The sequence below is a fragment of the Talpa europaea genome, assembly GCF_964194135.1.
Source record: "Talpa europaea genome assembly, chromosome: 12".
Classification (NCBI taxonomy): Eukaryota; Metazoa; Chordata; class Mammalia; order Eulipotyphla; family Talpidae; genus Talpa; species Talpa europaea.
This window is the reverse complement of record NC_140079.1, coordinates 86355517-86382936: the sequence shown is the minus strand read 5'-3', so window position 1 is coordinate 86382936 and position 27420 is coordinate 86355517. Positions and strand designations below refer to the sequence as shown.

The 27420-nt window shown below is 54.5% G+C and overlaps 4 protein-coding genes across 5 annotated transcripts; 1 reads left to right on the top strand and 3 right to left on the bottom strand.

Annotated features, from left to right (window-relative positions):
- Positions 1–1705: 1705 nt before the first annotated feature.
- Positions 1706–5332, top strand: TBX6 (T-box transcription factor 6; the record flags this gene model as incomplete). The annotated part of the gene is made up of 8 exons (XM_084250900.1): positions 1706–1838; positions 1921–2155; positions 3010–3277; positions 3359–3505; positions 3588–3658; positions 4702–4775; positions 4851–5034; positions 5119–5332. The coding sequence occupies exons 1-8, from the start codon at positions 1721–1723 to the stop codon at positions 5330–5332; spliced, it is 1311 nt and encodes a 436-aa protein (XP_084107026.1). The 5' UTR covers positions 1706–1720.
- Positions 5333–6258: 926 nt separating this feature from the next.
- On the bottom strand, positions 6259–13668 carry PPP4C (protein phosphatase 4 catalytic subunit; the record flags this gene model as incomplete). 2 transcript variants are annotated; one of them, XM_084250374.1, is made up of 8 exons in its annotated part: positions 6259–6602; positions 6689–6878; positions 7656–7782; positions 7875–8048; positions 8636–8737; positions 8945–8995; positions 9513–9564; positions 13571–13668. In XM_084250374.1, the coding sequence occupies 8 exons, from the start codon at positions 13666–13668 to the stop codon at positions 6473–6475; spliced, it is 924 nt and encodes a 307-aa protein (XP_084106500.1). In that variant the 3' UTR covers positions 6259–6472. The 2 variants fall into 2 exon arrangements, with proteins under 2 accessions (XP_084106500.1, XP_084106501.1); XM_084250375.1 differs by lacking the exon at positions 8636–8737.
- A 2245-nt stretch (positions 13669–15913) lies between these two features.
- On the bottom strand, positions 15914–18736 carry ALDOA (aldolase, fructose-bisphosphate A; the record flags this gene model as incomplete). Its single annotated transcript, XM_084249619.1, has 8 exons — positions 15914–16200; positions 16287–16486; positions 16791–16965; positions 17077–17160; positions 17509–17669; positions 17806–17860; positions 18323–18534; positions 18625–18736. The coding sequence occupies 8 exons, from the start codon at positions 18734–18736 to the stop codon at positions 16105–16107; spliced, it is 1095 nt and encodes a 364-aa protein (XP_084105745.1). The 3' UTR covers positions 15914–16104.
- Positions 18737–21873: 3137 nt separating this feature from the next.
- LOC311181770 (uncharacterized protein) lies at positions 21874–26941 on the bottom strand (the record flags this gene model as incomplete). The annotated part of the gene is made up of 4 exons (XM_084250205.1): positions 21874–21987; positions 25628–25783; positions 26015–26158; positions 26936–26941. The coding sequence occupies 4 exons, from the start codon at positions 26939–26941 to the stop codon at positions 21874–21876; spliced, it is 420 nt and encodes a 139-aa protein (XP_084106331.1).
- Positions 26942–27420: the final 479 nt, after the last annotated feature.

Below are 27420 nucleotides of genomic sequence, written 5' to 3'. Positions count from 1 at the left end.
CGCCTGCCCTATAGATATGGCCTGTGTACTGCTCTCTTGGTCCCAGTGCACCGTCTGCCCTATGAACTTCTGCCACTGGTCCCCTCTTACCCTACGCGTGTCTGCTCCCCATGTTCTGTAGCGTTTGTACATAATAAAACAATGGAGTGGAGACCGCTCCAGGCTCACGTGGACTCTGGGAAGGGGCCACTCATGCAGATTCCCACCTCTTCCTGTTAGGGGGAAAAGGATGTCCCAAAGCTATTTCCATATAGGCTTTGTGGACTCCACCCCCACCCCAGGTCAAAGCCAAAGACACTGGGAACTCCAAATCCCATCACCACCAAAGGGAAGGTGGCTGGGACCTGAGGGTGGGGTTAAGCAGCCAGGTGGATACAAAAGGCAGACACGTGGGCTTTGGGGGCTCTCCATTTTTGGGCTCTCGGCCAGCTCAGAGCGTCCGGTCAGCTCTGAGAGTGACTTTGGGTTTCCAGGTCATCGGATCGGGTAGGACGCATTAAAGACTTTATTTCCCTATTTTCTCCCTGAGTTGTACATTTTCCTTATTTCTTTTTCTCTTGTAAATAAACCTTTTATTAACCCTTTTGCGTGTGTCTGTAGTAGAGTATTCATAAGTCCCTTTTAAAGCGCGCGGGTGAGGACCCACAGCCAGGAACCCGTTTAATATCAGGGTTGCTCTATAACATTCCGACCCCGGTGTTGGGCGTGGAGGTCAAAGCTGGACGCCTTCGCCCCTGGACCTGGCTTCAGCCACCTTCTCTGGGATCCAGAACAGGTCTCACTGCCCGTGGAGACTGCCGAGGCCCCTCTGGCTCCCAGGCCTTGACCTGGGTTGATCTGCATCTTCTCAGCCTTAGCGTTTTGCCGCCGCCTAGGGGCCGCTCTCGAGGGAAGCCGTGGCGTCGCGGCTTCCGCGCCCCTCCTGTTCCGACTACAACTTCCAGCGGTCGTAGCGCGGCCCCTGCGGCGTCTGTCAGCTTCCTTCGCGCCAAGCTCGGCGCTGGGCCTGCTGGGAAGTGTAGTTCCCCGGGATTTCCCCCCCCCCCGTGGGACCCTCTGGGAAACTCGGGCGTCCGCCGTCTAGCCGTGGGTGCTTATAAACTTTTGAGACTGGCCGAAGATAGAGTTTTTTCCTATCGGGCACCACGAAGGACTCCAGGGTTCACGCCCCGGTCGCGGACTCCTTGGATTCCTCGAGGTCCCAGTGCCCTATAGCCCTCCCTGCTCTTGCCCTCCAGTCATGTTTAGTCCAGCCACGTCCCGTCCTCCAAGTGAAGGGGCAGGGGCACCTGTCCGAAAAGTCTGGGGCGCCAAGGTCTGTGCCAGGACCCCAGGCTCCATCCCAGGATCCAGGCCCCGCCCCTCAGTAGCTCTCCCCGTGGGAACAGGGGACCAGCTGGCCGGAAGCGCCAAACTGCGTCCCTGTCGAGCCCCGGGGATCAATCAGGCCGAGGAGTTAATTATGTAATGAGGGGGCAGGGGGTCGGGGTTAATGAAGCCTGGGGGGGAGGGGGGAAAGGGAGGGTACCCAAGTATCCGGCCCCCTCTTGGACCCCTTCCAGGCCCCAGGGGTCTCCACCCCAGCCCAACTCCAGGGCCCCAATGAGGGGAGGGGCTGTGATCCTGGGTCTGGAAGGGGCTGAGCTGTGAGCTATAAAGGGGGCATTTCTCAGCACCGGGAAACTAGGCAGTGTGACCTGAGGCCAGACAGAAGTAATCCATGTACCATCCGCGAGAGTTATACCCCTCCCTGGGGACTGGCTACCGCCTTGGGCCCCACCAGCCAGGGGCAGATTCCAGCTTCCCGCCTGCCCTGGCAGAGAGCTATCGCTACCCGGGTGAGCTTTGAGACTAGCTCTGGTATAGGGGTTGGGGGTGGCTGTGTCCTTCAACTGGCCCCTCATTCTCCCCCATCTCCAGATCTGGACACTCCCAAACTGGATTGCTTCCTTTCTGGGATTGACGCTGCTCCCCGCACCCTGACTGCTCCCCCACCTCTGCCTCCACTGCCCCCTGCCCTGGGCACTGAGCCACCCCCCACACCCCCAGAGACCCTTCACTCTCTCCCTGGAGTCAGCCTGAGCCTGGAGAACCGGGAGCTGTGGAAAGAGTTCAACTCTGTGGGAACGGAGATGATCATCACCAAAGCTGGGAGGTGAGGGGGCTGGGCCAGGGCCAGAGAAGCCAGTGTTCCTGCTGGGGGTCTCTGGAGAAAGGAAGAGTTCTTGGTGATGGGTTTACGTTTGGGGCTCTGAAGGGGTAACGGTCTAAGTTTAGAGTATGACTAGATGAGGGGTCATTCTGTGGTACAGGTCAGGACTCAGTTTGTGGAGTCTGTTGCTGGTTTAAAGACAACCTGAGCAAGGGTCATAGATCAGTCTAGGCCGTGGTCTGGAAGTCTGACTGGGTGACAGATTAGTAGGTGGCCTAGATCAGAGATCAGTCTGTGGCTGGAGTCAGGGTTCAGGCTATGACTAGGGCCAAGGGCCAGTGAGTGACCAACATCAGGGAAATCTGGCCAGGATCAGGGGTAATATGTGACTAGGTCCAAGAAGCAGGGAAATGGTCTGTGTGGGGTCTCTATTGAGGCCAGGAGCCAAAGCCCTCACATGGAAAGTTCTCTGTCTTGGGCAAGGTAGGGCAGTTTTTTTTCTTACTAAAGTTAAGTTTGTCCAGCTGGCAGCTGTAGATTCTGATGCCAGGACTCAGGTGAGGCGACCACTGGTTCTGAGCTGGAGTTTGAGGGGCTAGGTGTCGAGTCCCTGCTCTGCCCCTAGTCTGCTGTATGACTGGGCAAATCATCTGTCTGCGTTGTTTCCCATCTGTAAAATGGAATGAGACAAGCTTCCAGCTCTAAGGCCCTGTTCTCTGAGTTTTCATTCCACCTCCCTCCACGTTTCTCTGCCAGAACGGGTGAGTGCTGGCTATGACCCCTGGTCGGGTGCGAGTGCAGTGCCCACCCTGGCCTGTGGGTAGCTCCAGGCCTCTCCCCTTCCCTCCCCTATCCAGGCGCATGTTCCCCGCTTGCCGAGTGTCAGTCACTGGGCTAGACCCCGAGGCCCGATACCTGTTTCTTCTGGACGTGGTTCCGGTGGACGGGGCTCGCTACCGCTGGCAGGGCCGGCGCTGGGAGCCCAGTGGCAAGGCAGAGCCCCGCCTACCTGACCGGGTCTACATTCACCCTGACTCTCCTGCCACTGGTGCTCACTGGATGCGGCAGCCTGTGTCTTTCCATCGTGTCAAGCTCACCAATAGCACACTGGACCCCCACGGCCATGTGAGGCCCAGGCTGGGACCCCAGGCTGGGGGGTGGGGTGGGGTCCAGGGTAGGGAGTTACTGGTGTTTCTTCCCTCCCAGCTCATCTTGCACTCCATGCACAAGTATCAGCCCCGCATACACCTGGTGCGCGCTGCTCAGCTTTGCAGCCAACACTGGGGGGGAGTTGCCTCCTTCCGCTTCCCTGAGACCACATTCATCTCCGTGACAGCCTACCAGAACCCACGGGTGAGTAACCCTGCTTACGGGGTAAAGGGGCTGGTGCCTTGCCAGGCTGCAGGAGCCTTGACCCTGGATGTGTGCCCCCCAGATCACACAACTGAAGATTGCAGCCAACCCCTTTGCCAAGGGCTTCCGGGAGAATGGCAGAAACTGTAAGAGGTGGGCATTGCTCGTTCATTCACTCCTTGACGCAACATAGTGGCGATTGGTGATCACCCTCTGTGTGCCCGGCACTGTGTTAGATGCTGGGGACACAGTGGTAAATATAATAATTTATTGACTCTTTTGACAAATATTTAGCATCTGTGTTGGGCCAGTACAGGCTTAGGCACTGCAGAGACATCAGTAAGCAAAACAAACCCTGCCTTCATGGAACTGATTAAGTCTAATGGGCAGAGGAGACAAGTTAACCAGAGAATTAAATATATTTAGGGCTCAGGTCTAAAGAGAAAAGGAAGGTAGGAAGGACTGTAGTGAGGTCTTTATTAGATGAGACCTGGAAAGGTCTCACTGAGAAGCGACCATTTGAGAACAAACCTCAAGTGTGGTAGAGCGAGACAGCGAGCTGGTGAAGAGCGCGCCAGGGAGGAGCAGGTGCAAGGGCCCTGAGGTGGGAGCAGCCTGTGGCATGGCTGGAGAAGCAAGTCAGAGGTGACGGGAGCCAGATTTTATTGACAAGTATTGGGTGAGGACTTTGGCTTCTGCTAGTGCAGCCCCCTCAGAGCTAGCCCTTGCCAGCTCAGGGAGCGCACAGTCAGATGGAAGAGACAGATCACGCCCACCAACACGAAATAGCTGTTGACTGTTATCAGGCAGGGCCGTGTGCAGTTCAAGTTGTGCTTGAACTAACAAGAAGGATGAGTTAAGCAGGTGAAAAGGGGACCAAAGAAGACTCCCGGGTGGGGCAGAGGGAACAGATGGGTTGAACTGGGATTGGACCATGCCCTGGTCTTGAAGCTTGGAGAGGAGTTTCCACTGATTCTAAATGCAATAGGAAACCATTGAAAAGTTTTAAGTCAGGAATAAATCCCAGCCCTGCCACTTTTTAAGTCATTGAATTCTTGGTCTTAAGTTCTTTCATCTGTAAAATGGGTATAGTGGCACCTACCTGATAAGAATCCCTGGGAGGGTGAAATGCCTGGCACCTGGGAAGTGCTATTATTGCCATCATCATCACCATCACCATCATCACTATTCCCCAGGGAGCGAGACGCCCGTGTGAAGAGGAAACTGCGGGCCCCAGAGCCAGTAGCCAGAGAGGCCTATGGGAGTGGAGGTGAGTGTCCCAGTCATGATGGACCACATCTGATGCTAATCTTCCTTGGCCCAACCTGTCCCTCTGTCTCCCCAGATGCACCAGGTGGTCCCTGTGACTCCACGCTGGGTGGGGACATTCGTGAGTCAGATCCAGAGCAGGCCCCAGCGCCCCAGGAAGCTGCTCCTGCCGCAGCTCCTCCATGTGGAGGCCCCAGTGCTGAAGCCTACCTTCTGCATCCTGCAGCTTTTCATGGGGCCCCCAGTCACCTGCCCACTAGGTGAGTGGGACAAGGGCCTGGGGTTGTTCTGGGATGAGGGTTCCCCCACCCCCGACCCTGTCCTGACACATCTTTCCACTTCAGGAACCCCAGCTTCTCTGAGACTCTAGACTCTGGGCGACCAGCCCCCTACTCAGCTGCATTTCTGGAGCTTCAGCCCGGGCCAGGGGGCTCAGGATACCCAGCAGCTGCACCCCCAGGACCCTTTGCCTCACACTTCCTCCAAGGGGGCCCTTTCTCTCTACCCTATCCTGGGCCTGGGGGTTACCTGGATGTGGGCTCCAAACCAATGTACTGACCCTATTGCTGGGCCCCTCTGTCCTCCTCCCTGTCTTCCATCACATGGGCCAGTTCCCTTCCCCCAGGCCCGTTGCCCCCTCATTTCCACTGGCCCCATCCCCCCACACCAAATGGCTGCCTTGGGCCTCCCCCCACCCCTACTTCACACTTTGATTTTACTCCCACCCCCCTCTGGCTTCAAAGCTCTGACTAAGCTGCTGGGAGTCCAGCTGGGGCCAGCTTCCCCTTCCCGGCTCTCACCTCTGTGTGAATGGAGGGAGGCTCTGCCTGGCCAAATGGGGCCAAGGACCAGCACTCCCACCTCCCGGCTTCACCCGTGGGCTCTCCAAGTTCTACCCCCTGGCCCCAGTGCAAGCCACACCAGTCTGTTCTCAGGACCAGAGTATTTTTGTTAATAAAACTCCAAAGACATCTGTGCTCTGGCAACACTGGACTATGGCGTTTAGCCCTGGGCAGGGCTGGGTGAGCAAAGGTTTTGTGGGGAGATTCAGGCCGGGATCTAGACTTGCCAGCTTCCAGTTCTTGGCCTCGTGCATGTAGATCAATCTGCTGCAGGCCTGTTTTCTCTCCAGGAAAACAGGCCAGCCTGAATGTCCTGACCAACTCTCTGTTTTGAAAAATAAGGCTGCCTTGCGAAGCCAGCTCTGAACCTAGCACTCAGGAAGCCTCTGGGGAGCAGTCAGAGTCACTGAATGGAAACCAGGCTCTGGGACAGTTAAGACCCTATATCTACCGCAGCCACGCCCATGCCCTGAATGTGCCAGGCCAGCATCGATGTTCGTCCCCAATCCGTGGGATACAAACCCAAATCCCCAATCCAGTCTGACATTTTTCTTCTTTTATTAGAATTTTTTTTCTTTTTTCCTCAAAATTTTTATCTAAAAACAAACAAAAAGAAAAACAGAAGCAAAAAAATTATTGGAAACGTCATGGTTCAAGTGGGGAGAAAGTAGAGGAGCGTGGAGCGGAGGCTCCAAGCCTCTTCAAAGTCCTCACCCTCGAAGTGCCCTCTCTGGGGTGGGAGAGAGCAGAGTCAGTGGCACTCCCTACCCCACTGCCCAGCCTCTATCTGGAGCAGAGGGCAGAGTCACAGTGGTCCGAGGGCCAGTGGGGCTGGAGCGGGGCAGGGGCCGAAGGGTCACAGGAAGTAGTCGGCCACGGGCTTCTTGGAGGGGATGCCCCGTGTCTCCTGGGGAGCAGCCTCGAAGATGATGAAATCTTTCTGGAGATGCTCATCCAACTCCAAGATGGCTGCCACATTCCCACAGCTGGAAGCCAGAAGGTAGCAGTGTTATAGGAATGGGCCTTCCTTGACTCCCACCCCCATCTTGACCTCCTGGTCCAGGCTGCTCACCGGTAACAGTAGTTGGGTGCTGACCACACAGTGAGCACAGTCTCATTGAAGTGCCACTTGTAACCTTCCATCACCAGTTGGTGGGCGCGGCAGATCATATCAATGTCGTTGGCTGCATTGAACTGGGCCACCACGTCACTACCAAACAGGTAGCCAGCCCCCCGAGGGCTTACACCCCAGCCTGTTGTGTCTGAGGCAAACGAAGGTAGGGATGGGCAAGAGTGTCACGGCTTCTCTGACTAGCCACTGTCTTTTGAAGGCGAATGCCTAGACCCCTTCCCTAAACAGCCGGAGGGAACAAAGCCCAGAGGCTGAATGTATTCTGGATGATTCTAAGGAATAAGACAGCAAATGCTGGATCAAATAAGCTCCAAAGCAGAAAGAAGTTCCAGGTAGTTGGAACCACTACCTAACCAGAGTCATGTGCTTTCCTGTCCAGACAGGCACACACAAGTGAAAGGAGGCGTGGGTGATGGCCGCGCCAGCAGGGCAGTGTGAAGGGCTGTCCCCTAACCTGGCAGGCGAGTAGGGTAGGCGGGCAGGGCAGTGAGGGAGCAAAGTCCTGGACTGGTACTGGGGATACTCAGCTTTCCACCTTAGCCCTGTTCTATCTTGGCTGAGGAACTTCTAACAAAGGGGTCCAGGTCCTCCCAGGGGCTCCCATTCTGGGAACTTGACCTCAGCAGAAGCTACTGATAAATTCTAAATCTCTTCATGTTTCCCTAAAGAAGCCTCTGAGACATGATATACAGGTCTCTGGGCTCAGAGCACCCTGCTATCCACACTGCCCCTCCTCCTGATGGTGCCAGCTGTGGGCAAGTCAAATACAGATGCCAGTGAAGACCTGCCTACTCTGCCTTTCCCCAAACTCATCTGGCTTTCTGTCCCTTCAAGGAGCTTCTTAAAACCACCCCTCGGCCTGTCACCAACTAAGGGCAGAGTCCGCCTGCCTGCCTGACGCACTTACCTTCAGGGTCCGACCAGAGCAGGTCGCACATGGGCCCATCATGAGGCACCTCTTGCTTTCGGTCAATTGTCCGAATCTGGTCCAGGGTCTGTATGGAGGGAGAGAGGCCCCCGTGCACGCAGAAGATCTACAGGGGAGAGCAGGAAAGAGCAGGGAGTCAGGCCCAGAACCTTTCCCCCATTCTCCCTCAAGCCCTGTGAAGCCCTGTGGCTGGCCTACCTTGCCATCGATGATGGCCGACAGGCTGAGGTAGTCAAAGATCTCAGTGCAATAGCGCCACACGGTCACGGAGCCATACTTGCGCAGGCACTCGTCATAGAAGCCATAGACCTGGGTGATCTGGCGGCTCTCGTGGTTGCCCCGAATCAGGGTGATGCGGTCAGGATAGCGAACCTGGAGGCAGCCAGCAAGCCAGGGCTGGGGTCTAGGTTCTGTCCCCCAACCTATCGCTCACACCTGCAGCCCACTCCACCCTCATCCCCACTGCCCCAGTCCAGACTCAGGCCGTCATTTCCTGGAATCACATGCATCTACTTCACAGGCCCCCAGTTCCTACTCCAGAAGCTGCAGAGCTGACCCCCTCCCCCATCAACTGAAATGGCTCCTCTTTCACCTACCAATACAGGCCAAGCCCACAGCATGGCGGTCAAGGTGCCGTCAGCTGGCCCCTTATAACCGCTCTCCCACTGATGGCTACTGCGTTCAGTTAAACACAACTCCTTGCTACTTTCTGAACTCAGGCAGCCTCTATTCCCTCCCCCATGATGCCACCACTCTTAGCCTCCTCCTCCAGGAGCCCAATCAGATACCCCAAGCCAAGGAAAGCGTCAGTGACCACCTTCACACACAGAATCTACGTAGCACCAGCAGCACAGCTCGAGGGGTAGGTGTGATGGAACAGGAGGTAAGGGCGGAAAGGATGCAGACAGGTCAGGCCCAGGATGACCCAGGTTTGAGCTCCAGAAGCCAGGGGCTCCCACCTTCAGTGCCAGCAGCAGGAGGAACGTTTCAACACTGTAGAAACCACGATCCACAAAATCCCCCATGAAGAGGTAGTTGGTCTCAGGAACATCACCACCCACCTGGAGGGAGAAGAGGTTCTGTGTACCCCGTCCCCTAATCGCTGTGGTGGCTCACTTTCCAGTCAAGCTGGGGCCCTTTCTTCACAGCGAGCTAACCTAACCAGCACTCTCTTGCCCCCGTTCACTCACTGGATTCAAAATTCCCACTCTCAGAGGGTCCTGCAGCCACGCCCCCAGATCATCTCCCGAGTGCTTTCCCCCACTTACTCTGAACAGCTCCTTGAGGTCATAGAATTGTCCGTGGATGTCGCCGCATACCTGGGAAGTGAGAAGGTAAGTGGGAAGTCACAGTCCGAAAACCTCTGTGCCCAGGAGCAATCCTTCCTACACCCACTGCTTTAGCAGAGCTTTACTCGTGGATCAGCCTCTGCTTCCAAGGGCCGAAGGTCTATACTCCCACCCATGTTCGCCTGGCGTGCAATCCCTTCCCTCCCTCATCCCACACTGAGTGCCAACTGTTCTCTGGGCAAGAGCTAGAGCCAGGTCTCCCCAGCTAGGCCTGCAGCTCCTGGAGGACCCAGCCCCCACCTTTCCCCACTCCCCTGAGTAAAGTTACTAATAGGCCTTCTGCCCTCACCAAAGTACCCATCCAACAAATCAAAAGACCCTCCCCCAAACATCCACTTCTTATAACAAGGCTCCCTTGAAGATGGAGGAGGGGACAGTGACATGGGATTTTCTGGATCCCCAGGGACGAGGGAGACTGTGAGCCTAAAGGGACGGCCCCTGTGCCCAAAAGACCAAATGCAGCTCTGATGGGACAAAGGCTACTCACTGTGACTGGTGAGTCCACCCTCTGCACATTGCTCTCTTCTACCAAGATCTCTCTGGGGACAGGAGAAGACCAGGATCACCACAGCCCCACCAGGCCAGCCCAGCCCAGCCCAATTCCTGACCTTTTTCAGGGGGAGGGGAGGATGCAAAGCAGTCCTTAAACCTCTAGGGGGCAGGAGTGAGTTGCGCAAGTTCCCCGGGAGCGGCTGACCACAACTTCCACTGCTCAACATCCTTCATGGCTCCTGGCTGCCAGCAGGTCAAAGCTCTAGCTCTTATTCCAGCATTCACTCTTGCCAAGAAAGCTGTGACGTTCCAGCCCTGACTCTCCCTGCTCTCCCTTCTCACTTCAGCACTCACTCCCAGAAAACACTCCTCTCTACAGAGTTCTCTGCTCAGCCTGGAGCATGGCGAGACTATGCCCTTGGCGGAGTTCTTAGTCTCTGTCCATCACAAAAATTCTCCAGGCTGTCCAAAGGCACAGGGGTGCGGTGAGGTGGGTGCAGGGGCCAGTCACCCCAGGTGCACCTTCAAGCTGATACTGTTACTACCTTTTCCTTATTTAATTAGAAAAAGAGGAGAGAACTTTGTTCTTTCCTTTTCTCCCTGCATTGCAGTCTATTCCTACTCTGTGAGCATGAGCTAAAACCATTGTCAGTTACGGACACTCCACTTCAGTAGGACCATACACTACAAATCTGGCCTTGATGACAACTGCAGCGATGACCATCCCAGTTCACACCATGCGCCAGGCAAGAGCTATGCGTGGAAGATGTGAGCAATCACACCACCGCCTCCAAGGCAGGCCCCATGACAGCTCCTGCTGCTCAAAGAAAGCCAGCAGCTGTGGTCACACCGGTGGACTTGAACGAAGGCAACCTGGGTCCAGGGGCTGGCTCTTCCACTGAGCTATTCTGATGTGGGAGAGCCAGACCCTTACCTGGTTATCACTGTCATTCTCTCGGCATTAGACTAGGCACTCCCCCAGCTCAGGGAACAGGTGGCTTTGTGCAGGCTCTCAGGGTGCTCCTCATGACAAAAGTGGCATGAGGGAGCTGTGCCTCGGCTATCCTGGAATGGAAAGAGGCACTGGCGATGGCATGAGAGGCCAGAGAGCAACGGGACTCGCTCAGCCTCTACTGTGTCTCTTGCTGAACGCCCTCCACATTAATGGTTTAAAGTGACCTTTTCAACAAACCAGGGGCAGGATCACAAAGCTGGAGAGTGGCTGAATCGGAACTCAGAAGCCCAATTTCCTGATCATCTATGCCAGCCCCTTCCACCAAATTCAGGTCAAAAGTCAGCAGGGGCCCAGGGTTGCCTGGAACAAGGCCCACCTTCCAGCCCCACTGTCACTTGCAGCATGCCAGCAACCTGCTCAGGGCTTGTGCCTGCTCACCTTTATTTCCACAACCAACGCGACCTTTAGTAATCCTACCAAAGTACCGGTCCCTAGATCTGCAGACCCTCACCTTAGCCTCATAATTTAATAGACTCAGAGATAAAGTGACATAACTAGGGCGATACTGTTCATAGGTGAGAAAGCTGGGATGCATCCCAGAGATGACCTGATTCAAAATCTTCTGCTCTTCAAACATGCCAATATTTTTAGTAGAAGCAAGTTCAAGTCACACATTTCAGGCTTCTGAAGGGTTTGAGTCTGCATACCCTATGAACAAGCTGAAGCTGTGGATACTCAAGCCTTGACCTGGACCCCTGGAGAATATCCAGGAGGCCACAGCCAGGTGTTAGAGTGGGTCCCCCCCTCAGACTGGACCTGGGTCAATAAAAGTAAGGCTTCAATCAAGTAACTCCTAGCTCCATGTTAGTTTCCACTGAGCAGCTTCCTGCTGCCTCTCACACAGTCTAAATGTCTCTGCCTGGCTGCCCCTCAGCAAAGAGTTTAGTCAAGTCCTGGATATAAAACCAGTCTCCCTTCAACTAAACTGGAAGACCTTGGGCAAGACATTCTCTTCTTTGAGGTTCAGTTTCCTCTTCTATGGAAACTCACTTCTGTCCCGCCTACTTCATAGGGCCACTGCAGAAGGCAATGGAAACTAAACACAATTTCTGTTCTGAAAAGTCCACCAAGCTGTCCAAGCATTAGCTATCACCACCACACTGATCCAAGTCCGGTGAGGGAAGACTTCAGGGGGAAATGAGCAGGGTCAGGCAGCATTGCTTTACATTCCTAAAAAATGCCAATTGAGAGTGAGGTAGCAGGGATGACTTAAAAAAAAATCTTGGGAGTTGTCTAGTAAGCGAAATTTTCTTAAGTTGGCAAAACACAAGAGTCACAGATAAGCATTTAAAAGGGGGTCTTGGGGCCTCCCCAGTGGCGCAACGGTTGAGCGCTGGGTTGCGAAGCTGCCCGTGGCCTCTGCAGCGCCGGTTCGATCCCCGGCTGCTCCCCGGACACCGGAGGAGGGTCCTGCATGGCGTGTGGACCTCTCCTGCCGCCCACTGCTCCCCTCAGCAGTGTACTTCAGTCCTTCTGCCTGCTCTGCTCCCCGCTCTGGCTCTGGTGAATTCTCTCACCCTCCCGTGCTTCTGACTGTACCCAGTGCTTATATAAAAACAAACAAATAAATAAATAAAACATGCCTCTAAAAAAAAAAAAAAAAAAAACCTTATAAAATAAATAAATAAATAGATAAAAGAGGGTCTTGCCTGTCTACCAAAGCTCTGCAGGCCCAGCCTGTAGGAGTCAAAGCCAAGCAAAGTGCCTAATGGCCATAAGTTCAGAACCCATTTGGCCACTTTCTCTCTGGGAGAACTCAGTCAGGGTCTCTAGGCCTCTAGGAGTCATGGCTTCCTGTTGTGTAAAATGGAGCAAGTAATTCCAACCCCACGGGATTACTAAGTGGAAGAGATGGATTTAAGTTGCCTACCAGTACAAAGACAGACTAATCACTGCCTGTTTTCAATAAACACAGGGTAACCCACTGGCTCTCTTCCCACAATGCCACAGTCAAACAGTTCCTCAGGGAAGGCAGGTGATTGGTGTCCTTGCTGTTGCTCATACATCCCACGGGCTCCACTCTTACTCTCATCCTGCTTGGAATTCCCTTCCTCACTTGCCCTGCCCGTCAGCTATCCACATCATCTTCACCTTTCAAGGCCACCTTATAAACCTTCCCTGATGCCTTCAATCTGTAGCAGCACTGCCCTCTTCCTTCAACAACACCTACAGATGCCTCAACGTTCTACCAAAACACTATGGTAGCTCATCCTCAGCGCCAAATCACTCTTCACAACCATCTCACTAAATACTATTATTCTCACTTTACAGACGAAGAAATCGAGTTCCAGAGAGTTCAAGATCACCAACAGAGTAAGCGGCAGAGCTCAAATTCCAACCTAGTCATCACATTCCAAAGCTTGGGACCCTAACCACTACATCATGCTACTTTCCATGGAACTCTAAGTTGGATCTCCCTTCATATTGTGCTTAATTCTGCTCCGGCTTATTTGCTACCATTTCTTGGGCTCCTACACTGACTCTACATTCTTACATGATGGCCCAAAAAGGAAAAGGACATACAAAACTGGCTTCAGGTTCCATTCCTTACTTGCTGATGACTCTGACCATGAGAGTCTTCACCTGCAAAACGGGGACAATACACCCACCTTTAAGGGTTGTTGTTAGAACTAGGAAAATTTTGTGACTCAGTCTTTAGCTTTCTTGCCTCAACGTTTTTTGTTCCTGCTGACACTTCTTTTTATCATCTTATTCTTTCTTCAGGGCTTATTCAAAATCCAATTTCTCCAATGAGTCTTCTGTGATTCCCCCCACAGACAGGGCTGCTTCCCTGAGCTTTCCAAGTACTTTCTCTAACTCTCCTGCTCCACTGAAACACACCCTCTAATACGTTAAGTGTTTTTATCCAGGTCTGTCTTTCCCCAACAGGCTGGCTGTTCCCGACAAAAGTGACCCTACTCTGCTCCTCTGCGAAAGCTTACAGGATGAGCCAAGCCCAGATTTCTCTGCTGGTTTGCTCCGGGTCGGAGCCCGTGGGCAGAAGCTGGGCTTCCCTTCCCAGTGGTCGCTGGGCTCACCTGGCCTTCGCGCACAGGGCCTTGACTTCGCTCTCCTTGATGAGCTCGCAGCGCCGCAGCTGCTCGATCTGCCGGTCCAGGTCACTGATCTCCGCCATGGCCCACCCACCCCCAGCGCGGGTCAGAGCCGGGGCAGCCGCCCCCTCCGCTCCGCACAGGGGTCTCCTGGGAACGGCGAAGACGAGCCCGTGGATCAGGGGGCGTCGGGGAGGGGGGGGGCAACTAGATTCTGGAGCTGACCCCCCCACCCCCCACCTCCCACCTCCCCCTCACATCGGCCCCGGGACCCCCAGCGTCCCACGGCCCTGGCCGCCCCTAGTTAACTCCCGTCGAACCCCGCGGCCCCGCGCTAGGGACGGTGGCCTAGAGGGGTCTCAGGCTATTACCGCCGCTGCGACTCCGGTTCCGGCGCTCTGGCTCCTTGCCTTCCTCCTTCACTCCTCTTTGGGCCGCCGCCGCCGCTTCTACTTCCGGCCCCGCCGCGGAAGCAAACGGAGAGCAGTTCCGCCGCGCGCCGGAAGTGGCGTCATACACACCGCCCCCTCCCTGCCGCGCCCTCGACCCCGCCTCTCAAGCCGAAGAATGGAAATAAGCCCAAGGAACCGGATATCGGCTCCGTGCGGGCGGAAGCCAAAAGCCCAGGGTACAGTGAGGCCTGTAGAGACCCATCCAGGCCCCTCCCGTCTCGCTTAGGGAAACTGAAGCGGAGCCGGGCTTCGCCTTGTAAGTTGGTGACACATTTTTGTTTACCTGTTTTAGCCAGCCTCCCCCATTATAACCCCTGTGCCTGGAACAAGTAAGCATACGTATTTGTCCAGTGGCTAAAGGAGCCCACTCCAGATCGCGTTCCATGGCCCCAGAGACTCACTGCACGGAGGACCTGATTCGAGGCAGAAAGGAGTCGCTCAGAGCAAGCCTGTGTATACCTGTCTACAGGACCTCCCTGATTCCTTGACAGCCTCCAGTTGCCGCCTGTTGTCCAGTTTTATTACTTTTTTTAAAGCGAAGGAAACTGGCTCAGAGGCAGTTCATGATTACATAGCTAAGATTCTTGGGTTTGAATCACAGTTGGAATCTGAACCCAGGAAAGTTGTGTCCTCAGTTCCTTGCTCCTGTCGCATTCGCTTACTGGAACCCACTCTTGTCATTGTAAATCTCAAAGTCCCCAAAGTGGCATTTGAAGTCCACGCTTTTTCTCTTTTGCTTCAGGCAGAGGAAGCAACTGATCTTTAAGGAAACTTCATGGTTTCCTTTGCACCTTCTCCTTCCTTTTTGGAATGTCCTTTTCGCTTTATCCTCTGTTGACCTTCCGTTTTTATTTGCTGTACCTTAGGTTTTTGCTTCACAGAGAGTTGAGATTAGGCATAGAAGTGAGGCCAAAGTTTGAAAGGGCACTAGGTTTTGGATATAGGCAATAAATGCAAATGTGCAGGGAAGCAAAGGACTGGATTTTTAAACTTCTAGAAGTGCCTAAAGTCAGTTCTGGAGGATCATTACAGGGTGACATGACATGCTGAGAGATCAGAAAACTCTAGATTTTCCTTCTTTCAAAGGGGTTCATACAGGAAAGGGTCCATGGGAGAAACCTGGGATGTGGCAGGACTTACTGTTCCCTTATTACCACTAGGATCTCTGATAACTGAAAAGACCTGGTATTGTTATTGCTACCACTCAGCTTGGTTAACTAGGAAAGGATACAACGCACTGCATGGGAGAAAGTATAGGGCCCTCATTCTGGCTTCATGGACTGCAGCAGCTACAGAATTTAAGTTTTTAACCTAGAACCTGAGCCTTACAGTTCTGTGTGTGTGCATGTGTTAGGGGGTGTATTGAAGATTCCAGGTACTTCAAGGGGTTCTATAGCCCAAAGAAGATCAAGAAGTGAGTTCTATTCCCATCTGCCATTAATATGATAGACCAGCTCAACAGTGCCAATGAAGGAGATATGCCCTAATAACCTTGTTTCCACCAAGAAACAGTGCTATCTAGGGCAACACAGCCGTAAGCATAAACTTGGAATAACAGCACCTGCTCACAAAACACTCATTATGTTGCCTGACTCATAGCACTGGGCAGTCTGGGTATTCGTTCGTGGCTGCCTTATCAGATGCTGCTGGTAAAGGGGGTAAGGACTTGGTAACTGGAAGAAAATTCACAGGCTCTCCTCTTGAGCCCTGCAAGTATAAAACAAAGCAGGAAGGTCCTAAACATCTCCCCTTCACCATCTTTCTGCTTATGAAGGAAAAACCCAATACAAAGCCTCTTTCTTCTAGGCCCTCCCACTTTCCCTGGCCCTCCCCTGCACCAAACACTACAGACATGTACAGTAGACGCCCCCTTAAATAGTTGTTTATTGGCAGTGGGTTGGAAAGGGCGATGGAGCTAGCATACACAGACAACACCACACACCAGTGTCACGAGGGAGGCAAGAATAGGAAAGAGCAGCCTGGAGCCCTGGATGATGCCCCTTCTTCAAGAGTGTGCGAGGAAGCAGGGCCTGGAGTGTTGAGGGGGTGGCCTTAGAACACTACCGCTCAGTAGGCATGGTTAGAGACGAAGAGGGACTCGCTGGCTGCAGCCCCCGACTGGCCGCTTGGAGTGTACTTTCCTTGGCAGGCGAGGCTGTTGGCCTGAGAGGGGAGAGGAGCCCGAGTGAGGTTTCTTCTCAGAATACTGTCCACCCCCACATCCCGCCCGTCTCCTGGTCCAGGCTTACCAGGGCTCGCTTGACATACTCCTCCTGAGCAGCCTTCAGGTTCTCCTTCTTGCCACCCCAGGCCTTCAGAGCAGAGGCCTGCAGGGCTCGACCATAGGAGAAGGTCAGGGCCCACGGCTTCAGCAGGGGGCACTTGTTGATGGCGTTCAGGTTGATGGATGCCTCCTCCTCACTCTGGCCTCCAGACAGGAAAGTGATCCCTGTGGAACAAGAGGTGAAATGAGGGGTGGAGTTGTAGTCAGAGGCCCAGGGGACTGTAGGAACCCCTATAAGCTGACCTGGAAATCAGACCAATGGACAGGAGGACTGTGGGTGCTGTTCAACAACCTCCCAGAGGGTGGGGGGCGGGAAGGGGAGGGATTGGGGTCAAAATAAGGGGGTCACAATTGTATGGGGAATATAAAAATAAAATTTATAATTAAATAAATAAATAAAATGGAAAATGAAAAAAAAAAAAACAAAAAAAACAACCTCCCAGAGGTCAAGATGAGGGTATGATCTCACCAGGGACAGCAGGGGGCACTGTGCGGCGCAGTGCAGTGACAGTTGCCATGGCAATCTCCTCATGAGAAAATTTCTGGGTGCAGGCATGGCCTGGGGTCACCATATTGGGCTTCAGCAAGGTGCCTTCCAGGTAGATGTGGTGGTCACTCAGAGCCTTGTAGACAGCAGCCAGCACCTAGAGCAGGGCAAGGCCATGATGGGGCAGGATAGAGGAGGATGAAAGGGGACACCCAAAGCCCTAGGCCCAGCTGCCTAGCCCACCGCAGTGCCCAGGCAGGCAACCTACCTTCTCAGTTACATACTGACAGCGCTTCAAGTCATGGTCCCCATCGGGGAGGATCTCAGGCTCCACAATTGGCACGATGCCATTCTGTGGGGCAAGGAATAGGTTAGCCATCAGGCCTCCTAACAAGACCCCACCTACAGCCCTCCACAACCATTAGCCAAGATCTTATCTCCATGATGACAGACTTATGGCTTCCAAGCCCTCGGCAGTTTGTAGGAGAGAGGCTGCTCCTGAGAACCACCCAGATTCCCTATCTGTCTCTCTGCTCCAACAGCCCTTGAGTGTCCTCCACAGGGCCAGGCCTGAGGCCTGGTGAGGATCCGCAACAGTTGTCTTGGGGGAGGTGGGTATCCTGGCAGATGGGTAGCAAGCTAGCTGACACTCTGGAACCAAATGAGGTGGGGAGTGGCTTGTTGGGGACTGCAGGCCAACCTGCTGGCAGATGCTGGCATAACGGGCCAGAACGTTGGCGTTTTCCATGATGGCAAGAGCTGAGGGGGTGTGTTCCCCAATCTTCAGCACACAGCGCCACTTGGCAAAGTCAGCTCCATCCTTCTTGTACTGGGCACAGCGCTCAGACAGCCCATCCAGCCCTGGAGAGGGGACAGAATTGTTAGATCATGGCTAAGAAGGGGGAAGGTCACTCCCTCTCACCCTGGGTACCCAGAGGGGTAGCTGATGAGGGTAAATTGGATCAGTAAGGAAGGGGAGTTTGCCAGCAGTTCTCACCTTGGGTGGTAGTCTCTCCATTTGTTCCTGCCAGGGGTACCACACCCTTGTCTACCTGTGGGGTTGGGGAGTACATCTTAAGACAGAGGGAATGACCTCTGGTGTCCTTTGTCCTCTGTCGTCTCAGTCTGCCCCATCTTAATCTGTCAAGCAGCATCTCATGGTTTGCAAATGCTTGTGCTTAATTATAGCATCTGATCTTACTGGAGGACACACATGGATGTGACTTGACAGATCATGGGCTCCCGCCACAACTCTGAGCAAAACACTTTACTGCCTTGAACTTCTGGTTTGTAATCTTTACAATCAGGGTAATATCTTGTTCTTAAAACAGCAGAGATTAAAAATGCCAAGCAAGTCCCATAAATTTCTAGTTTTTCTTACACATGCTTCCGAGATGACAGCGGCAGACAACCTAAGTTTCTAGGCTTCCAACCCAGTGTTCATCCCCAGTCAGTTACTGTTTTCTTCCGCCCACCCATCCCAAATCTCACGTCCAAAGGCTCAGCCCCGTCACCTTGATGCCCACGACACCGCCTTTGGATTTGATAACTTGGGGGAAGGGACGCCCATCATCCGCTTTCTGGTAGAGTGTCTCATGGAAGAGGATGACGCCCCCAATGCAGGGGTTCACACGCTCGTCGGCAGTCAGCAGCAGCTGGCGATAGAAGCGCCGGTTCTCCTCAGTGTTCTCAGTGCCAATGGACTGCAGCCGCTTGGCAATGCTCCCTAACAGAGCAACACATGGGCGTAAGGGGCTAGCTGACACTCAGACTGTCGCCCCCACCCTGGGCCCTCCTCCCCAGGTCCTGGCCGCACCCGTGGACTCATCTGCAGCCAGGATGCCCTTGCCCCGGGCCACGATGCGAAGAGCTATTTCAGACAGCTCCTTCTTCTGCTCCGGGGTCAGTGCTGGGTATTGGTAGGGCATGGTGCCGGTCAGGTCCTGGGCAGAGGACACAGATGAGAGTGGTTAGCTGGGCCTTCCTGTGGTCTCCCAAACAGCAGGGCCTCTTGCCTGGAGGTGAGGTCAGAGGTTCCCTACCTCCCCTGCCCCACACCCGGCAGGTCTTGGGGCACTTCCTGTCCCCTACACCGACTTCCCTATACTAGCCTGTCTCTTGTACCTTTCCTAACTTTGCTTGTTGCTGGGTGTTGCCCAGCTGGGGGTGGGGCTGTGTACTAACATCTGGAGTAAAGGAATAAGCCAGAGCCATGGACAGGTGGGTCGTGTAGAAGCTGGACCCTTCTGGCTTGCTCCTTGCCATGGGGTCACTTTGCCTAGAAGCAAAACCGAACCAGAATATTTTAGGATTTAGAGGTTGCGCGTAAGGCAGAGGGCCCAATCCCCTCATTTGAAAGGACCAGATCTGAGATTAGAACCCAGATCTTGTGTCATAGGGATGATTCCTTCCAATCCACCCAAGATCCCAGGGCTGGCCCAGGCCTCAGAGCCTCAAGGACATCTCAAGGTCAGGCTTCTCCCCCAGGGTGGAGGGAGGTGTCAGGAGAAAGGGGGGTGGTAGGTAATCAGAAGCCCAGGAAAGGACAGCAGAGGAAGCCCAACCCAAGGTGGAGGGAAGAGGTGAGGTTTGCCATTCTCACTGCTCATAACAAGGTAGGAATGGGGAGGAGGCAAGCGCCCCACCCCTTCCCCGAAAAATGCTCTTGTCTGCTCACTGGACTGCAGCTGTTCCAGGCCTCGAATCAAGGTCACCCGATAAGGAAAGAGGTAAAATGTTAATGGGGCATCAGGCACTGCCAAGGGGGTGCCTCTCAGCAGGGGCACCTGCCACCAGGGCAGGGAACAATCACCCGTTTTCAGAAACTTCAGAGACAGTGTAGGAGCCTGCCCACAGCCTCGCTGCCTCCTAGTATCTCTGCGGATGCAAGGTCGTGATCCTTTCCACCAGCGGTGCCAGCAAGAAAGAGGGAATGGCCCTCCATCTCATTCTATTTCCTCCCCCGCCATGACTCAGGCTGCGAAGCCGCCAGTGTACTGCGCAGCAAACCGAGGGTGCTCAAGCCGGAAAGGACTGGGGAGTCTGGGCTGGAGGCAGGTGTGTGTGTGACGATGGTGGTCAGGGGGAGATGCTGGAACGGGGTGCAAGGCTCTGCGCCGCCGCCCGACCCCCCCACTGCCCAGGAGCCTTCTCTACGGTCCCAGAGCTTCGCACGCAGCGAGGGGCGCTCACCTGGCACAGGAGGGGGGCGGGTTTGCGGGGCGCAGCGGTGTTGGGCGGCGAGCTGGCGAGTGGACTGCGGGAGCGAACGCGGCAGTCGTCACCAGGACCCCGGTTCTGCGGCGCGTTCCAAGAGGAACGCCACCTCCTCGGCTCCGGAGGGGGCGGTGCGCGGGGCGGGCCTTATCAAGGCCCCGCCCCCCCCTCCGCGGGGTATTTTTCCTTTGCGGGACGGCGCGTCCAATGGCAGGCGGCAGGCCGCCCCCGGAAGGCTAAGCCCGGAGGCGGGGCCTGGGCGGGGCCTGGGCGGGGCCCGCGCGGCCGGCGCTCCACCCCCGCCCCCGGCCTCGTCGGACGTGACTCGGGCCACATCCCGCGGGTCGCCGGGCCGCCCAGCCCCTCCCCCGCGCCGCCCGGGGCGCCGTGACTCAGCCGATTTCTCTCTCGGGAGAAGATCGGGATGGGAGGCTGCGGAGGAAAAGCGGCCAGCAGAGCCGGGCCGAGCTTCCCTCCCGGGCGCGGCCCCTCCGCCGCCCGGGCAGGCCCGGCTTCCGCCTGCGTCACTGAGTAACAGAACCCAGAGGTCGGGCGGCCTCGCCCTCGGCTGAGCCGGCGGCGCGCGGGGCCGGTCGGGGCGTGAGGGAGGCCGGGGAAGGGCGGCGGCTGGATGGCGAGGGGCGCGCCCGCGGGCGGCTGCGGGCCGAGGGGGCCCGGCCTGCGCTGCGCGCGCCTTCTCCGCCCCGGGCCTGCTCCACGCTGCGCGGCCCCCACTGGCTGCAAGTCTCCGGGACACTAGGCCGGGGACCCGGGGACTCTGCCACACGTCGCCCTCAGATCTGACTTCCTTTCCAAAGTTAAATTCAGCTCAGCCTCCCAGATACATTCCGAATCATCCCACTCTACCGGACTGGTCTCCACTCCTAACCCACCCCTGCTCTGCCCTGCTGGCACCCACCTGCGAGGAGACTGTAGGAGCCGGCAGAGCCTGGTCAGCAGAGCCTGGTCAGCAGCGAGTGAGCCGGGCCACACCCGGGCTGGGTTATAAGGCAGCTCCTGCCCTCCCCCGACCGATGTACCCAACCTTCTCCGGTGACCCCTGCCCTTTCTTTGCCATGGATCCTTTGGCTGGGACCTATATTTAGGGAAACCTGAAGCCCCTGACATTCATGCCAGCTTGGGGCCCCAAGGGAAGGGGGAGGGAGCCGCCCTTTTTGAGGGCTGGGGGAGGGCCCCTGCCCACTCACCGGTAATATAGAGGCACTTTCTTCCTTGGAAATCCAGACTGAGGTCTTCAAACGATTGTCAAAAGAAACAAATCTTTGGACAGGGATCTGTGGGGAGGGGGCGGGGTAAATGGACTCAGATCATGTGGCCCTCTGCTGATCCCCCACCCTTGACTCTGCGCCCCATGGTGGCCATTGCGATTCTCTAGAGCCCATTTCTTTAGAGGAAGAGCAGATGCAGGTACTACACTCACACCACCAAAATAGAAGAGTCCATGGATGGGGTATGGCTGGGGCATCCCTGTATCTTGATACTCAAGGCCCACATTTCTCCCTCAGCGCTGTTTGTGGTGAACAGAGTCCCCCGCCCTCAGCTTCAAATATAAAGTTTGCTCGGGGAGGGAGAGGAAGACAGAGCATCTGCCAGCACACTTGCCCCTCTTTCTTCTGCCCTTTGAAGGGGCTGTGGTCCGGCTGGCCAAGCACTCTCTGAGTGTTACTCTGCAGGGAGCCAGGTTCTCCACTGCTGGTTCCCACGCTTGTGAGGTGGGCATGCCATTTGTGGCTCCAGTAGCCTGGATAAAGGTGTCCTGAGGCCCCTCAGGGGAGAGGACTTGTGTGCCCTGGGGGCTGACCACTCCCCAAAGGGCAGCAGTGATTCCTCATCGGAGCTTGATCTCAAAGCAGAGACAGTTGAGGCTCTGGCAATCAGGAAGTTGGCACGTGCAGGCACAGTCGCAGAGTGGGCAGCAGCGAGGGCAGCGAGGGGCCCAGCCCTGAGGGAGAGGAGAAAGGACTGAGTGAGCAGGAAGAAGGGGGGCCAGAGCCCAAAGCTGTTTCCCTCTCAGGGGAGAAGAGAACAGAGTCCCGAGGAGTCCTTCTTGCCCAGTGGAACAGAGGGGCCCGCAATTCTCTGTGCTGTTGAGAAATCAGCAAGGAGGTGATGTTCCAAATAACCAAGTTCAGGAGCTGCAAAAAATTACTCAGGGGTTTCTTTCATTCTTATCATCTTATAGGTGGGGAGACTGAGACCCAGAGAGCAACTGGCCCTGGTCCACGTTTGAATTCAAGGGCCCTAGTGTTCAGCTCAAAGATGGTTCTACTACAACCTTGTGGCCCCAGGCAACTGAAAATCAGTAGATGGGGAAAGCATGCAACAGTTCCTGTCTACAATGAAAAAAATTCGTTGGTTTTGGGATTTCTTCCTTGGCATGAGACCAAACTGCAGGATCTCATTCATTGTTCATTTCTGAGCACCTACTCCGTGCCAGGCACAGACCCACATTCATAAATGACAAAAAAGCTTTCTAGGTGTTCTTTGCAAACAGTAATTTGAAGGGGAAAAAAGAAAGACGATAGTAACCTGCATATTTCAATTAGAAAAAAAATGGTTTAAACATTATACTTCTTGTAATGATCAGAACCTGCAGTAGGGGACCTCTTTACAAAAGAGGAGATGGAGGCTCAGTGAGGGGAGTGATTATTCAAAGGAATACAACACAGAAATGCCACTGGATGGACCTGGGCGTACCTGTTTCCAGTCCTTACCCACTACCACTCAGGGCCAGGAATACCAACCTCTCTCTGGGCCTGCAAGGTCAGGGACAGTTCATTTCATATCTCCATTGAGCTAGCACAGGGACTCAGTAATGGATGTTGAATGAATGGATGAATTAAAGCATATCATTTCCCCCTCTTTAGGCAATGAAGAATGAGGGCTTCTCAGCCCCAAACAGAAACAGAAGGTTTGTTTCTTGGGGAATAGGTACAGCCTGTCCTTGGAGAGAGGGAGAACGGACCCACTCCAACCCACTCCTCTCCTGCCTGAGGACTAGAATGATCTGTGACTGCTTCAGGCATGGACTGGAACCTGGCCAAGTGGCTGGACTGAACACACCCAGGATGTGTGACAGAAGATTGGCTCCTTGGGGCAGAGCTAGTGACAGCCACAGTTGCACAGTTCAGACACTGGGCCAAGCCAGGAATAGGGAAATGACCTTTTGAACAGCTGAGGTTTTGGGGTGTGGTTTCGGATGACTGCTGAGATCAAATATCACTGGGGCTCCAGTGAGGGGTGAGGATCCATGACTGCAGGAAGAGGGTTCTGAATCAGGCTGGTGCTGAATCAGGGAGGCTAGAAGCCCGATGGAAGGGAGAAAGCAAAGTGGTTTCCCTGTCTTTGGTGAGGGTGTGGATGGGGCATTGATGGAGCATACAATCTGGGGATGAAGTTGGCTCTGTGGATTTGTGGAGGACCCCCACCATCATTCTGTGTGCAGAACTGGTGGCTAAGCGAGGCCCTGCTGCCTTCACCTCAGGGAAGATTAAAAGCTTTTCTTGGCTCTTTCTACGGGAAGGGTTTCAATCTCATCATTAACTGCTAATGGATATCTTGACTCTCACAGGCTGCCAAGTGGCTTCTGGAAGGAATCTGCTGTTTAAGTACCTTAAACAAGGACTCTGCAGAATGTTAACCCTTACAATTCTCTAGGCTCTGCAGTCTTTCCCTGTGATTTCTCTCACTTTGATTTTGTGATCTTGACTGGTGAGCACTCAGGCCCAGTTTGGCAGATGCATGTTTTGAGTTTTGATTTCCTCATCTCTGAAACAATCATAATATCTACAAAATGGAGTCATTTGGAAAAGAACAAAGCACAATGCCTGAAACACAGTGAGCATGCAACAGCAGAGCATCTCACCCTCATAGCTCTACTTTGCCTGAGTAGTAGTTTTTAACTCTGCTGGGTGTCAGAAAACTCATTAAAAATTCACAAACTCCAGGAACTCCCTGGTGGTGCAAGGGGTTAAAAAGACACAACCTATGAAGCTATCCACAGCCACTGCAGCATGAGTTCGATCCCCGGCCAGGGAGATAACCACATGGCGCAGCAGACCTCTCCTGACTTGCCTGCTGCTCCCCTCAGCAGTGTATTTCAGTCAGTCTGCCTGTTCTGTTCCCTACTCTGTCTCTGGTGAATCCTCTCACCCCCCACACCTCTGGCCTATACCCCAGTTCTTGTATGCATAAATAAATCTTTAAAAAAAAAAAAAATTTGCAAACTCCAGTCCCACCCCAGACCTACTAAGTGTGGGGCCTGGATGCCTGGTTTCCATTTAAGCCTGACACCTTCTGATCATACCCAGGGCTGAGAACCAGCCACTGCACCATATCACATCATTGCCCACACTCTACTATAACTGCCTCCCACTTCTCTCTGTCCTTCACCAGAGCGTAAGCCTGGGGGGATATAAAGCCATGTCTGTCTTACTTCCGCTGAGTCCCTGGACCCAGAACAGTGTGCCTCGACAGTAATTCCATAAAATTTTGGTCAGTGGAGAAATGAATGAATGACTTTGATCGTCACAGCGTGCCTGTGGAGGAAGAGGGCAGGCAGGCCTCCCTGGCAGAGAAGCCTGGGCTTGTATCCTTGCCCAAGCTTTAGGCAAGTCACTCTGACTTATAAGCTCTGCAGGCCTCTATTTCTACAACTGTGAAGTTTAGGCAAGAGTTTTATGATATTTGTGGTTGTTATTGTCACTATAAAAATACTGAAGAACAGAGACTTTTAATGCACTTTGTGAAAAGACAGCTCAAGGGCAAAATGAGCCAATTTATTCCCCTGCAAAAGGAGGTGGAAAATAGTTACCTACCTGTTCAGGCATGAATAGGTAGGTGGCCAAGGTGTGATGGCAAGTTATAAGGGGCAAATAACAGTTGTGATGAAACAGTATATGTTATAGGACCCCATTTTTGCCATGGAAGAGTAAAATACAGTAGTGAAAGAGTACTGTGTATTAGTACAGCGTGGGTTACAGCTGGTTGATAAAGAGACATGTACTTTGTATGTATCTCCATATGAACACTAGATAAGCAATGGTTTTGCATTCAGAAGATATTTATGTATATGTTAAAGTACCCAGTTCTTAGGATGTTGGGTGGGGGTGGCAGGTTCCTGGAACAGTAGTCACTCAATGACAGAAAGTGGCCCCTGAGGGGCTCTGTTTTTTCATGTAACTACCATTTGCAGAAGAGGTTATGTGCCCCCCCCCCATGTCACACACATTACCTTTCTCCAGCTGTCACCTGCTTTTTTCTCCAAGTAGCTTTTTTTTTTTTGGTGGGACCCTCGCTGGTGGCCGTGGATCCAACCGGTGCTGCAGAGGCTGCGGGCAGCCTCGCAACCCAGCGCTCAACCGCTGCGCCACCAGGGGAGGTCCTCTCCAAGTAGCTTTTATCACCAGAACTTAACTGAGATGTTTGTTTTGTTTTTGGCTGTCTCCCCCTGGCCCAGTACCTGGAACCATGTCTGGTCTAGAGCAGACTCAGTAACAAATGTTGGTGAACAAGAAAGATGAACACAGAGACAGCACCTAGCTCAGGTCCCTGGAGGCCAAGGGTAAGGGGCAAGAACTCACAGCATCTGAAGGCTGGGGACAGCAGGCATCCAGGCAGCGTGCTGGGCTTGGCAAAGGGAAGTCACAGGCTTCTGCGCAGGTCCAGCAATAGTCCTGGGGCCTGGAGGCACCCTGCTTCCTGCAGGGGGAGCTGCAGTCTGTGCAACAGCCTTGGGCCTAAGAGATGGCAGGACTCAAGATCTGGACCAGGTGGCACAGAGGGACAGTCAAGACTCAGGTTTTGGGAGAGGGGCAGGAGAGGAGGGGCTGCCTGGTTCCATGAAAGGGATGGCTATGGGAGTATAGAGCAAAGGTCTGGTCTCAGTTAAGAGGCTGCAGATGAGGAGACACAATGCCCAGATTTCTTCTCCCCAGAGCCCACCCTTCACCCCCCATCAGGCCCCTCACCAGCAGGCAGTGCCTAATCAGCAGCACTAGGCCCAGCAGCAACAAATAGACGCCCACAGCGATGAAGACGATGGCGGGGATGGGGAGCAGCAGGGAAGGACTGCTGACAGGAGCTGGGGTTGGATTCCACGGGCTAGAGGAGGCCTGGACAAGAACAGGAGGAAGGGTGACAAGCAGGGACATGGAAATACTAGGAGGGACACAGAGGTGGCTGGGAAAAGGGAGGAACAGCCACCAGATAGTGGAGAGGCTATGGGACTAGACTGCCTTGTCCCCCAAACCTACCTTTTCCCCTTGGCATCCCCATTTCAGCATCACCAAGGACTTGCTGGTCTTTCTAGACTTTTCCAAGACTTACTGCTCTTTCTTTCAGAATGCCTCTCCAAACAGGGCTACTGTCTCACTCCACTGCCACTACTTTACCATCCCTCAGTTCCCATTACTGGCTCTGTCTTCCAACCAGGAATTTTACCCCTTTTCACACCAGCTTGTTCTTATGTATCCATTAGTGGCTCAATTAGTGAGCCACTAACTGATGGAGCCATTAGTGGCTCCATCACTGGCTCAGTTCAAACCTTCTTTCAGTGACAAAGGTCCCAGTCTAGTCCTGCTTACCTCTCTTTCCCCGATCCTGTTCCCCTCAAATGCCCCAGTACTTGCCCTCACCCCCGGGTCTCTGCCCATGCTCTCTCTCTGTCTTTTCTCCTTGATTACTTGGCAGACTCTTCGTCTTGCCAGGAAAGTTCCCTCCCGTGAGAAGCCCATTCCTGGCTCTCTTTCTCACAGTTCTTGTCCTGAGCTGGAAGGGTCTACGTTGTGTAAAGACACCCCTCTCCAGTCTGAGCTCGAAGGCAGGCAAGATCAGGGGGAGCTTAAGGCGTAGAGGGGGCGGCTCCTGAAGAGGAAGGGCCCAGGACTCACATCCATGCGGCAGGGCAGCGCCGGCCAGTCCAGGAGCTGCAGAGGAGAGAGTCCTGGGTCTCAGCTGCTGAGGGGAGGCCACTGGACGGGTTCCCACTCTTCTCCCATTTTCCATTTGGGGAAACTGAGGCCCAAGGACGGCTCCGGGTTCGGACAATGGGGAGTGGGGGTGTGGGGATTCGGGCGGCGCCTCCCTCGCAGGCTGCAGCCGGGCCGAGGCCACACACCTCCGCTGCCCCCACCCCCGGCTTCCCCACCCCCCCACCCCTATCACCTGAACCCTCCGGGCCGCGGGCAGTTCGCGGATTGCGCGCCGCTCAGGGTCCAATCGGCGGTGGCGACGGCACAGCCCAGAAGCCTCCCGCTGCTTCCCGCTGTTGCCGTGGAGATCGGAGCGCCGCTGCTACGGCGGCCGCCGAGGCCCACACTCCTTCCCGCCCAGCTTTCCCGCCCGGGCCGCCGGCGCCGCCTGCTCTTCCCGGCCG